Genomic DNA, 13,189 nt, shown 5'->3' with positions numbered 1-13,189 from the left:
CGAGAGGGCAAACATTACCTCTGTCCCTGATACTCAGACAGATACCTTGAATTATACTCAAATACAAAATTAGTTTTAAATGATTTAAATCAACAAAAAATTTCCTATTTCTATCAGAAATGTTTTATGTATTTTTTTTAATGTTTGTTTATTCTTTGAGAGAGACTGAGAGAGCGAGCACGAGCAGGGGAGGGGCAGAGAGAGGGGAAACACAGAATCCAAAGCAGGCACCAGGCTCTGAGCTGTTGGCACAGAGCCCGATGCAGGGCTCGAACCCACAAACCGCGAGATCATGACCTGGGTTGAAGTCGGACACTTAACCGACTGAGTCACCCAGGCATCCCATAAGTGTTTTATATCTATTTACCAATAATAATATACACAACAGGGAGACGCAGGGTTAAATGGCCTAATTTAAACTGTTCAGGCTACACTTTCCCACTTTTGCCTGTGTCTTAAGTAATCCTAAATCCACTTAACGGAGGAAAAATGTCTTCTTTACGTTAGCTATGTAAGTGATACTCTATTTAAAGTATCATTTCTGGGGTGCCTGGCTGGGTGAGTCAGAGGAGCCTGCAACTTTTGACCTCAGGGTCATGACCGTGAGCCCCACACTGGGTGTAGAGATTACTTAAATAAATAAATAATGTAAGCAAATAAAATAAGCTATCATTTCCTCATTTCACTGAACTATTTCAAAGAAACGTAGAACGGTTTCATTTCCCAACAAACTTTTTCCAGGAAGCGCTTTCTCAAAACCACCTTCGTCTACCCAACTTCCTAGGTAATACATAATAAAACATTGTAAACATACGTAATAAATATTGTAAACATACAATAATAATTTATAATAATAAAATATTGTAAACATGTGAAAATAAAACATTTTTAATAATATCTGTTCTAGTTCTTAACATTATTCTGGAACAACTTTCTCATGAAGTCCATGTTGCTGGGTCCTCCTTGATTATCCTTCCTTCTACTGAAGGTTCACCAGGGTTCAGAACCATAGTCCTGTTTCTGACCTGTAATCTGCATAAGGCTGTGTGTAGTAGATGCCTGGGTACTTGTCTTCCTAACCATATCTGTTCACTAAAATGCCTATGAAGCTACAGTACTATTTAAACTTTATTTCACAAGTATTCTATGAAGTCACCCAACAGGAATTTATTGAAATCTATTTTAAGTCCAGCAATGTGCTAGGTTTATCGAAGGTGCATTAAAAATATGACAGGTCCCTCACAAATTCAAAACCTAATGAAGGCTGACACACATGAAATAATCAAAGACTAACAATGTGCTCCACTCGGATGAGCCAAGGATAAAAGGAACCCAAATTAGGGCAAAACTGCCAAGTGCAAGGGGTCAAAGCTACAGTGAGAGGAGATGGGACTTGAACCACATTTAATAGCTGAAAAAGGGATGCAAAAGGGCAGTTTAATAGGAAGAAATTGTATGACAAAAAGTCCTTTGACAACTATGTCTTTTCTAAATGTTTTATCATCCTAGTCAAATAAATCCCCCCGAAATCATTTCTTAAATTCCTTAAATAAAATGCACTCACTTCTCCAAGTTATAAACCCAGTAACAATGAATTAAAATGTTTTATACCTGTCTCAAGTCAATGAAGCCCTGATTCACGTTGTTAAATACTTTACTCATGCTACTTAACATTTAGATTGTTTTGTAGACTGCAATACCGTAGGAAAAAATCATACATTCAAATATTTTTACTACCTTCAAATTCTCAAGTACAATATATTCACAGCTTCCATCCGTATACTTTTTTTGAAAAAATAAAAAGCGATAGGCGCCCCTGGGTGGCTCAGTGGGTTAAGTGTCCAACTCTTGATTTAAGCCCAGGTCATGATCTCACGGTTCATGGGTTTGAGCCCCACATCAGGCTTTGTGCTGACAGCCTGCAAAGGCTCTCTCTACCCCTCCCCCTAGCTCGCAATCATGCGTGTGCTTTCTCTCTCTCTCTCAATATAAACTTAAAAAAAATTTTTTTAATTAAAAAGTACATAAATAAAAAAAATTGATAGCTATCATAGCAATACAGATATGCAGTAAAGAAAGCATGTTTAGGAGGTTTGGGGCAATAAAAATACCTGTTCTAAAATGAATGATATTGTTTCAAGAACTAGGTGAAGATCTTGTTTCTCTAGAGAAAATGCAGCCTGAAGCTTTTCTTCTTCTTCCTCACTGAAACTGTTCTCAGCCTACAACACAAAAAGCAAGCTATTAGCACACATGCAGGTATTCAAAACTTAGATACTCCACAGAAGAGTATCTGAAGATTCCTTTATTCACACAAGGGTGAGAAATGTTAAGAAAAAGCGAAAGAATCTTATGTGTTTGTAAATTTCAACAACTCAAAATCATAGTACAATTCATTATCTGGATCATGCCAAATGAAGCTCATTTTAAATAAATTTAAAAAAAAAATTACTTTAAGTTCTATGATTTATAGGAGGTGGAAACTACCAGTATTTACCAAAAGAAATGGATGTTTAGAAAAAACAATACTAGAAGGTAAAACCCCAAAATGTTAATAATAATTGACAGTAATGTCCACCTTCCTCATTCAAATATATTTACTGAGTATCTATTATGTGCTACAGAGAAAGGCAGTTCATGTCCTCAAGTATACGGTACTCTAGTTAGACATACAAATACAAATACTCATTCATGTAATTTTCATTTTGATGAGTTCTGCAAAAATGTGAGTTATTATAAGAGCATACATAAAGCAAGAAATTAGGTCTTTTTTATCATTTTCATACATATTTTCCAAAACTCACACATTATACACATTAATTTTATGACCAATACGTGAAAGAAGACAGACTCTGAGAAGTCTTCTTTCTTTTGTATCCAAAATAATCTCCTTGATCTAAAGACATTAGTTTATTACGTAGGAAAAACGTGTACCACTTGAACAACTTTAAAATAAAAAGAACTCCTTTAAAAATAAATGAATTAAAAGAAAATAATATAAAATAAGATATAAAATAAAATAAATAACCTATATTATCCACATATACTAAAAACAACTCTCCCTATGGCTGCCTCTCCCGAACAGCAATAGGGAGAAAATTCAGAAGTTCACAAGCCCTCCCTTGACAGCTTACAATGACGTACACCTACCTGGCTTTTCAACCAAAGCTGCATTAGAGCTTTAAGCTAGTGTACTTTTGGAGGCTACTCACCAGAACTTCCAGTCTCTACTACCTGTTTTATGACTGAGAAAATCATGAGCCAAATTTAGCCAAAATGCCAATTACTTACCTCAAGAGCAACATTTTGACTTAAAAGTTTCAGAATTTCTGTGACTACCATATGTCTTCTTGAAATAATGACCTAGAGTACCAGATTTCATCAATGTGAGGAAGGTAATGGTATTACATGTATATAATCAGAACCACGTGTTGTATTAAATTCACTGGATATTGGGGTGCTTGGGTGGCTCAGTCGGTTAAGCGTCCAACTTCGACTCAGGTCATGATCTTACAGTATGTGGGTTCAAGCCCCACGATGGGCTCTGTGCTGACAGCTCGGAGCCTGCAGCCTGCTTCGGATTCTGTGTCTCCCTCTCTCTCTGCTCCTCCCCCACTCATGCTGTCTCTCTCTCTCAAAAATAAAATAAAACATTAAAAAAAATAAATAAATAATAAATAACAAATAAATTCAATGGATACTTATAATTTAACCAAGTCAGTCAATCTGATGCCTTGGAACACATGCTAAATAAGCTGTTTTCACAAAATAATAATAGCGATTGAGGAGGTACAAAAATAAACTTTCAGTGTCCCCAATATGTACAAGGAAGGGAAATTTGTTTAAAAAATACAGCAAACAAAAAAAGAGAGAGAGAGAGAGAGAGAGACATTCTCAAGATTTCCAAGGGCATTATATTAATAAAGTGGTTTGGGGAGGGGCACCTGGATGGCTCAGTTGGTTGGGTGTCTGACTTCTGCTCATGTCATGATCTCACAATCTGTGAGTTCGAGCCCCTCATCGGGCTCTGTGCTGACAGCTCAGAGCTTAGAGCCTGCTTCAGATTCTGTATCTTCTTCTCTCTCTACCCCTCCCCCGCTCTTGCGCACGATCTCTCTCTCTCTCTCTCTCTCAAAAATAAATAAAGATGCAAAAAAAAAAATTTTTTTTTAAATAAAGTGGTTTGGGGGGGCACCTGGGTAGTTCAATTGGTTGAGCATCCGACTCTGGATTTTGGCTCAGGCCGTGATCTTACAGTTTGTAAGATCAAGCTCCCGTGTCAGGCTCCATACTGACAGCACAGAGTCTGCTTGGGATTCTCTCTCTGACTCTCTCTCTGCTCCTGACTCATTCTCTCTCCCTCTCTCAAAACAAGTAAGTAAACAAACAAAAATAAGGAATGCCTGGTTGGCTCAGTCAGTTGAGCATCAAACTCTTGATTTCAGCTTAGGTCGTGATCCCAGGGTCAGGGGACCAAGCACTGTGTCAGGCTCCATGCTGAGTATGGAAGCCTGCTTAGGATTCTTTCCTTCTCTCTCTCTCTCTCTCTCTCTCTCTCTCTCTATCTGCCCCTCTCCCCCACTCACACACTAGCTCTCTCTCTAAAAAAAAAAAAAAATTTTTTAAAGAAATGTTCAAAACAAATAAATAAATATTTAAAAAAATAAAGTGGTTTGGAGTGAAGGGGGCTAAGGGAATATTTACTTTCCCCCATCCACGGGTACATCAGGAATGCAACCTTAAAATAAGATGGAGTATAAAATATGGGAGCAAATAGAGAATACAGCTTTAAAAAAAGTTCCAAACACATATTCAATACCCTGCTCCAAAAGCAACGTTGGGTCAAATAAATATTAAGCATGAAGTACCTCTATTTGCTTCCAAAAAGCAGCAATTTAACTTATTTCTGTCTACCAAAAGCAACCCACACATATCTAGGAGTAAAAGAGAAGGTAAACAAGATACATTCTTTTTTATCCTCTCAATGGGAAAAAATTAAGGCCTAGGTTTATAAAATTAGAGAACAAATGTCCAAGAAACTTAAATTTTATTTTTTTTTTAACGTTTATTTATTTTTGAGACAGAGAGAGACAGAGCATGAACAGGGGAGGGTCAGAGAGAAGGAGACACAGAATCTGAAACAGGCTCCAGGCTCTGAGCTGTCAGCACAGAGCCCGACGCGGGGCTCGAACTCACAGACCACAAGATCATGACCTGAGCCGAAGTCGGCTGCTTAACCGACTGAGCCACCCAGGCGCCCCGAAACTTAAATTTTAAGATGGAAAGTGACAGGGTGCCTGGGTGGCTCAGTCAGTTAAGCGTCTGACCTCGGCCCAAGTCAGGATCTCACAGCTCATGAGTTCAAACCCCATGTCAGGCCCTGTGCTGACAGCTCAGAGACTGGCGCCTGCTTCGGATTCTGTGTCTCCCTCTCTCTCTGCCCCTCCCCTGTTTACACTCTGTCTCTGTCTCTCAAAAATAAACATTAAAAAAAGTTTTTTTAATAAATAGAATGGAAAGTGGGTATTAATTTTTTCTATATATTTAAAGAACATATGCCATAAATACACATACTCAAGCAGAAAGGAAAAACAACACATGAAGAATATAAGGGAGTGCTATATGAAGTGATGTGGAAAAGTCTCTTAAAAAAGTGGTAAGCGAGAAAAGGTAAACAACAGGGCAATATGTACAGTACGATACCACGTGCGTAAAAACACACAAACTGCACATTTCTATGTGTATGTGTAGGCACATGTGTATGCACGTCTGTATTTCTTAACACATGAAGAATCTAGAATAAAAACCAAATTGGTAACAAGGCTACCTCTGGAATGTGATCCAGGCGGAATGACTTACTTCTAGCAAGGATAATATAGTAAAAATGAAGCTCTGTGACATCAAACGCGAGGTCACAAAAAAGGACAGCACCTCCCTCTCTTGGGTCACTGGTTCTGGAAGAAGCCAACCTCCATGTTGGGAGGAAAGGCCTCTGCAGCAAGGAACTGAGGCCTCCCACCAGGTAATCATATTGGAAGGAAATCCTCCAACCTCGGCCAAACCTTCAGATTAACAGCAGCCCCAACAACATCTGGCAGCAACTTCATGAGAACCCCAAGCCAGAACCACACAGCTAAGCCAGAAACAAGCAGTCAAGCCTCTCCTACATTCTTGACCTACACGAACTGCGAGTATAATAAATGTTTACTCTTGTTTTAAGGTGCTAAGTTTGGGGGTAATTTGTAATTCAACAATAAATAACTAATACAGGAGAGAATGAAGATGAAAGGAGAGCCAGAGTTAACCAAGGGGGCATTTCAGGTTGTCCACACTATGTAAATTTCTTAACACAAAAACTTACTCATAAACTATTTGTGAAATCTAAAATTTGTTATCAAGATGCTTAATTTAAGCGCTCTAAGAATTTTGAACTAGAAAGCCACAAAAAAAAGCAAGTTAAAAAATCCATTTTTCCAAACTGTCTTTTTCTTTTTTATCTTTTTTGAAGAATTCATTTTCTTAACATGCATGATGAGTAAACTAACCTCAGTAGTTGCAATCAGGTCACATTCCTTAGAAAATTAAATATGTCTTCTACTCTATGAAGATAGTATATTAGGTAAATAATTATGAAAGCAATTAGGCTTTAAATACTCAGAGCATGGGGAGGACATCTGGGTGACCCAGGCGGTTAAGTGTCCGACTCTCGATTTTGGGTCAGGTCAATGATCTCACGGTCATGACACAGAGCCCCTGGTCAGGCTCTGTGCTGAGCATGGAGCCTGCCTGAGATTCTCTCTCTCCCTCTCTGCCCCTATCCTCTGCTCATGTGCTCGCTCGCTCTCAAAAACAAAAACAACCTCAGAGTATGGATTTAGAAACAGAGAGGCCTGCTGTCCAGAGCCCAAGCTCTGACTCACATTCACTGTCTTACGCATAAAACCTCAGTGGAAGAACACACAGTACTACTATTTTCCAAATATTATAATTCAAAGTATATATATATATCATTCTTACCCAATAAACCCATGTGTAAGAAGACCTTACACATCCTATATTAACTTATACCATCTTATATTAACTACAAAATAAATGTATTTTCAGAGATGAACTGCTCTTTTCTTTTTTATCTAGATCGGTGGGGCCAATTCTCCTTTGCACAGGACTCTCCTGCACACAGGACCCTTAAAGTCCCAGGCATTAAATGCTAGTGGCACCCTCCATACGTTATAATAGCCAAGAAAAATTCTTAGGCATTTCTATAGGCTGAGATTCACATTTGTGATTGTCCTTTATGTTAACATACTGAGACTTCTCTATCTGTCATAATGAGGAAATACAGAGGTTCCACAAGTGAATCTATCAAATACAAGAATTCTTTTTCCAACTTATGAAAGCAATCTTTCTAAAACGTATCACACCCATTCTAGACTTTTGTAAACAAAGTATATTGGTTTAAACTAATTTCTTATGATGAGTCTGTCACAATGATGAGCATCAGAATTCTATGAACAGTATTGCAAGGAACTCCTAAGATACACTAATGATTTTTCACTTCAGGAATAAATAAATAAGTAAGTAAGTAAGTAAGTAAGTAAATAACCAACCCTCAGATTTCTGGGCATTTACATTTCTTGCGTCTGATTTTTATAAGTCAATTCTTGAAACTGCCTCCACGCCCATCACAGCAGCATCTTCACCCCCCAGTTTGCTGTTTCTAGTTTGCCACAGCCAGGTATCCAAAGAACTGATCTCTCAGAATTAGACATACAGCATAGCTGGACGAACAGGCTTTGTGTGATGGCCTACAAGTCTCTCCAGTAGAGCAAAGTATGTGAGCTTTTTTAATTGCATGAGTTGTGACAGCTATTTTTTTCTTCTTTTAAACTCAGAGGCCATAAATTGTTCTTTCTAAGTCCCTAATCTGACTTCTGTCAGTGTTTCCCAATGCAGACTCCATTAGCACGGGAACAAACCTTGTGGGACCATTCTGCACAATACAAGACATTTAGTTCCCGGGCATTAGTAATAACCCCCCCAAAACTTCCCATGTATTTCTATATGCTAGGATGAGCCAGAAAGATGACCAGTTCAAAGAGGACTCCCAGACCCATGCTTAAGCACACCCATATTCCATGCTTAAGGCTTCTCCCTATGTTTATTCCAACTAGGGATTCCAAGGAACCAGTCTGGACAAAGCCCATAAAAAAATGAAAGTGTTAAGCTGATGACATTTAGAAGAGCAACCCAATCCCTAAAATTCTTCACCTATGCACCCGCATCAGGTTTCACTGTTCTAAGAGCTCTGCTTGTCTCAAGGCAAAGTCCAACTTAACAGACCAAGAACACAAAAAGAAATCTGGCAGATCCTGAATGTCCCTGCAAACTTTACTTGCTACAAACTCTTATCACAATAGGAACCCCTCTAGAAGAACACTGCCTGAAACTGCCCAGGAAAAAAAAAAATGCACCTTTGCTTTCTATCTTAGCTGGCAAAGTTATCACCTGCATATGTTTCTGTTCTCAACTGCTTCAGCTGTCAACGACCAGACCTCCTCATGTTCACTCCCCTACCACTGATGGCATAGCATCCAAGCATGTCTATAGAATGCTCTGGCCACCCACTTACTCTAAGATAGACACTAACTTATTCACAACCCCAGAAATGACTGAGAGGATCAAAGACAAACTACATATCACCGTTTTCCTACAAATTTCCTATCCTCCCTCATTATAAAGAACAAAAGATTCGTTTGAGAGTTTTTTGTCCCACACTGTTTTGTAAGTTTGAGAAGACAGCTACCAGCTCGGGAAATCACAGAACTTCTGGACTGATTGCTTACATCATTCACTTTTGTACTAACTTATATACTGTTTTGTACTCTTTCCTGAGGTTGACTGTAATAAACAGGGATGGATTGAAGGGATGGGTTCTGGAACCAGGGAGCTTACTAGCTAGGTGTGTGTCCGTGCACAAATTATTTAACTGGTGTCTATCTCAGTTTCTTCTTGGATGAAATAAGGATGACAATAGTACCTACTTCCTAAGGTTGTTGTAAGGATCTAATGAATTAACACCACAAAGTCATTAGAACACTACCAGAGGGAGGAACATAACTGAATCACAAATACTTCAGAATGTGGCTGCTATTATATTACTCTGGTGGCTCCTCCTGTCTCTCCATCTACATCACAAATTCCTTATAGCCTGGAATTTGGAGGACCTGCATTTGTGTTGTGTTTCCCATGCAAGGATAAGAATTAACTGCAAGAACAGCTACTGAGTGCAGACCATATAAGTGTATTAGGCATGGAAAATATAAAGACGAGTAAGACATGATGCTCAAGATCTTCAAGGTCAGTGAAAGACCCTGGCATCATAAAACAAATGCTTACACTGCAGGACTAAAATGAGATGACAATGAACCAAGTGTTTTAGAAGCACAGAAAACAAAGTGCTGAGAGTGAGACAGCAAGATCCTTGAGACATCCAGTCTATTCAACAAAAAAGGGGAAAAAAAGACATTGCAGGTAAGGGAAAGAGTATATGCATGGAAACAGAGTTGGAAAAGTCCATGGCATATTCTGGTAAAAGTGCACAGCCCGGTGTGACTGGAGCACTTGCAAAATGGGAAAATAAAGCCTGTGGCCATATTATAATGTTGTTATAACGTGATTACAATACAATTCTAAAGATTTTGAACTTTTTCCATGAGGCAATAGGAAGTCAATGACGACTTCAAACACTGTAAAGATACACTGAATTCTTTTTTTTTTTTTTTTTAGGAAAAAATATTTGTAGAGATAAATGGACTAGCATTATGAAGAAGTGATAGGAGGGAGGAGACTTCAGGCAGAGGTAACAGTTTGGAGGCAGTTACTGCAGTCTAAGGCAGGGACATTAAGGATCTGAACTAAGACTATGAAGAGAACTTGGATTTGAGAGACACTTAAGAGGGAGAAGGGACTCGGAAGTGAGCTGGCTTCTGAGGAAAAATAAGAGAAGAGGGTCCAGGTTCTCCAGGTGAAGTATGGAAGTGCTGTATCACTATATTCTACACCTAAAACTAGTATCACACTGTATGTTAACTAACTGGAATTTAAAATAAAAACTAATTCGGGGTTGAGCGTCCGACTTCGGCTCAGGTCATGATCTCACGGTCTGTGAGTTCGAGCCCCGTGTCACGCTCTGTGCTGACAGCTCAGAGCCTGGAGCCTGCTTCGGATTCTGTGTATGTCTCTCTCTCTGCCCCTCCTCCACTCATGCTCTGTCTCTCTCTCTGTCAAAAATAAATAAACATTTAAAAAAATTTAAAAAAAAAAATAAAAATAAAATAAAAACTAATTAAAAAAAAAAAGTCCATTTAATTCTCATTTAATGGTGATGCCATGTACCACCAGGAAGAGCAGTTACTAGATGCTCCATAAACATGTGTTGGATGGAATTAAATTTTTATAACCTGAAAAAGAAGTTAACTTAGGTTGGTGACCAAGCAGTGAATCACTAAACATTAATCTGTCCAAAATAACCACACCCTTGAAATAAAAGTGAAAGGGAAAGATTAAAGGAAAGATTAAATACTGGGGTGATAAGAAAACTACAGCATTTTTTTAAAAAATTTTAATGTTTATTGATTTTTTGACAGACAGAGAGACAGAGCATGAGAGGGGTTGGAGCAGAGAGAGAGGGAGACACAGAATCTGAAGCAGGCTCCAGGCTCTGAGCTGTCAGCACAGAGCCTGACGGGGCTCGAACTCATGAACCGTGAGATCATGACCTGAGCTCTGAAGTTGGATGCGTAACCAACTTAGCCACCCAGGAGCCCCAAAAGCATTATTTTTAAGAGGAAGAACGAAATCAGAATATTCTCAAAGCATGTTACACGGAACCTGAGTCCCAAAATATATACCATGAGACATCAGTTGCAAGGTCAAACTTGTTTGAAAAGTTTTGCACATCATATTCACCCTTAAGTATTTACTGTAAACACTATCATAAAATATACTCTGAAAAAAATATATATATACACTCTGAAAACTTACATAATAAAAAAAGATTAACTTTAATGAAGACAGAGTTTCCCAAACTTTTGGGACATTACAAAATTTTGTACAGAGCCTGTGTTCCCTAGGACACACTGGAGAACACTATACTTCACAAAAAGTTTTTCAAATACAAACAAAAGAGTTTCAGTGCAATCACAAGAAAGTATTATAAACTATAGAAATGCAAAAATACAAACCTTCAGATGAAGTTTTTGAAGAATTCGGGTGAGCAATCGTGGAAATCTTCCTATGTCTATTGCATTTATCAGCGACACTGCTTTTTTCATGCTAAATAAATGTGTAAAACAGAATTTTAAAATGAGTTTTCCAGGTGGAACTGTACTTGCTGTAAGCATGCTTGTCTACAACTGCAGTTGTCTTTAAGTTTCCATTTCAACAACTCTGATTGCTATAAAGAAAAACAGATGATGGCCAGCAAAAGAGGCAGGACATTTCCAAGAGATGCCTCCCAAAAAGTATTTGTGTTGAAAAAGTCCACTTGGCAAAGTTTCTCTTTCTTTTGGGCAAGGCAGACAACTAGGGGAAGCTTGTACTCTGTGGGGAATGCCATTAATCACTCAGCAGTAAATATTTAATATCCACTTAACCCACAATGGAACTATGGAGAGAGAAGGAGGAAAGTGGCAGTTACACCAAAATACAAAGCAAAGAATACTGCATGGCAGATAAGGCGATAAAACAACGTATATATGACATATGAAATCATTTAGGGTAACAGCACACAGTTGTTTTAAAACCCTACTTCTCCTGTAATCATCAACTTTAAATTATGTGATAAGAACAATTCTGCATCATACTGGATACGGCTTAGTGACGTGGCGGCTCTTAAGCAGGACACTGATATGAGGAGAACAAACTGGCTGTCAGAACTCAAGGAATCCAGGAAGAAGGGAAAAAACTTTAAAATGACAACTCTCTTCGTCAAAATTCCTGCCCAGTTCAGGCGCAAGGAAATTGTTACTGTCCAACTTTTTCCGCATCACTACCTGCACTATTACTTGTTTTTCATGAAATGGGAGTCATTTCTACTTCAATAATTGTATTTTAAGACAGAACTTTATATCACCACCCTGGACAGCCGAGCTTCCCTACCATAAGTAGAAATGAGCTAAAAATAAATTTTAAAATGAAATCAAAAGCAACGTTACCAAATTCTGCTTAGGCACCTTACTAGCCCAAAACGAGGCCTAGTCCATCTTGATTGAAAAGGGGTAATGGCACGTGTTAGGGATTAAAGACCTTCCAGCACTAATGGGAACCTTTCTCGTAATCAGGCCTGAAGGAGAGTTGAAAACAGAAACCGTTTAGCTCTCCACGTGCTTCAGCACTACTCCAGGCAGACTTGGGTACTTCTGATCCCACACTCTGGGAACAGTGACACACATCACACACTGTCCTACTGACCCCAGCTGCCAGGCGCATTGTAACCCCACGTAAGTGAACCACCGAGAAGGCGAGACACCCACAGTCCCCCGCACTCCTGCAGGGCCGCACCGCGGTATCTCCAGCCCAGGGCCCGCCCTGCTTCGGAGCCAAAGGCGACAGCTAACAAGGGAGTCTCTGCGTCGGTCCCATCCATGCCACCTCTGGCGACTACCTGGGGCTCTCCGGCAGGATCAGCGCGGTGGTGGCCGCCATGTTTGAAGCTCTCACGCCCAGCCGCCGCCTGTCAGCTGTCTCCAGCTCAGCCAATGGCGGCGGGACTACGGAACGCCGGAAGGCCCAAGCCCCTCAGGTTCGAGGTCCGTGTCTTCTCCGGCGGTCCTCCAGGCCAAGGGAGGGTCGCAGCCACCCTCCCAACCCGCAGTGTTCTGCCTTAACCCTGTTCACATATTAACTTATTTATATTTATCTATTTACTTGTTATACATGCACATTTGACCGTTGAACACCTGGAGGTTAAGGGTGCCTCTCCGCCAAAAGTCAAAATTCCACGTATAACTTTTGATGTCCCCAAAACTTCAGTACTAATAGCCTACTGTTGACCAGATACCTTATTGATAACATAGTCCTTGCTTGTATTTTGTATATTTTTTACGTACTGCGTTATTACAATAAAATAAGCTAAAGCAAGCTAGAGAAATGAAAATGTTACTAGGAAAATGCATTATGGCACTGTACT

At 39.3% G+C, this 13,189-nt stretch overlaps 1 protein-coding gene across 5 annotated transcripts in view; it reads right to left on the bottom strand.

Moving 5' to 3' along the window:
* Positions 1–12,768, bottom strand: part of COMMD10 (COMM domain containing 10) — a 215,649-nt gene extending 202,881 nt beyond the window's left edge. The window contains exons 1-3 of one of the 5 annotated variants that reach the window (XM_015076684.3): positions 12,665–12,768; positions 11,244–11,334; positions 2,112–2,222 (exon numbers count right to left, since the gene is read on the bottom strand). In XM_015076684.3, coding sequence (XP_014932170.2) covers positions 2,112–2,222; positions 11,244–11,334; positions 12,665–12,705 — 243 coding nt within the window. In that variant the 5' untranslated portion in view covers positions 12,706–12,768. Of the gene's footprint in view, positions 1–2,111; positions 2,223–11,243; positions 11,335–12,471; positions 12,506–12,533 lie in introns of those variants that run through there. The other 4 variants (XM_053219944.1, XM_053219946.1, XM_027076859.2 and 1 more) reach the window with 4 other exon arrangements.
* Between the last annotated feature and the right edge of the window lie 421 nt (positions 12,769–13,189).

Source organism: Acinonyx jubatus, chromosome A1, assembly GCF_027475565.1.
Source record: "Acinonyx jubatus isolate Ajub_Pintada_27869175 chromosome A1, VMU_Ajub_asm_v1.0, whole genome shotgun sequence".
NCBI lineage: Eukaryota > Metazoa > Chordata > Mammalia > Carnivora > Felidae > Acinonyx > Acinonyx jubatus.
The sequence above is the reverse complement of the archived record's forward strand: the minus strand, read 5'-3'. Positions and strand labels throughout refer to the sequence as shown.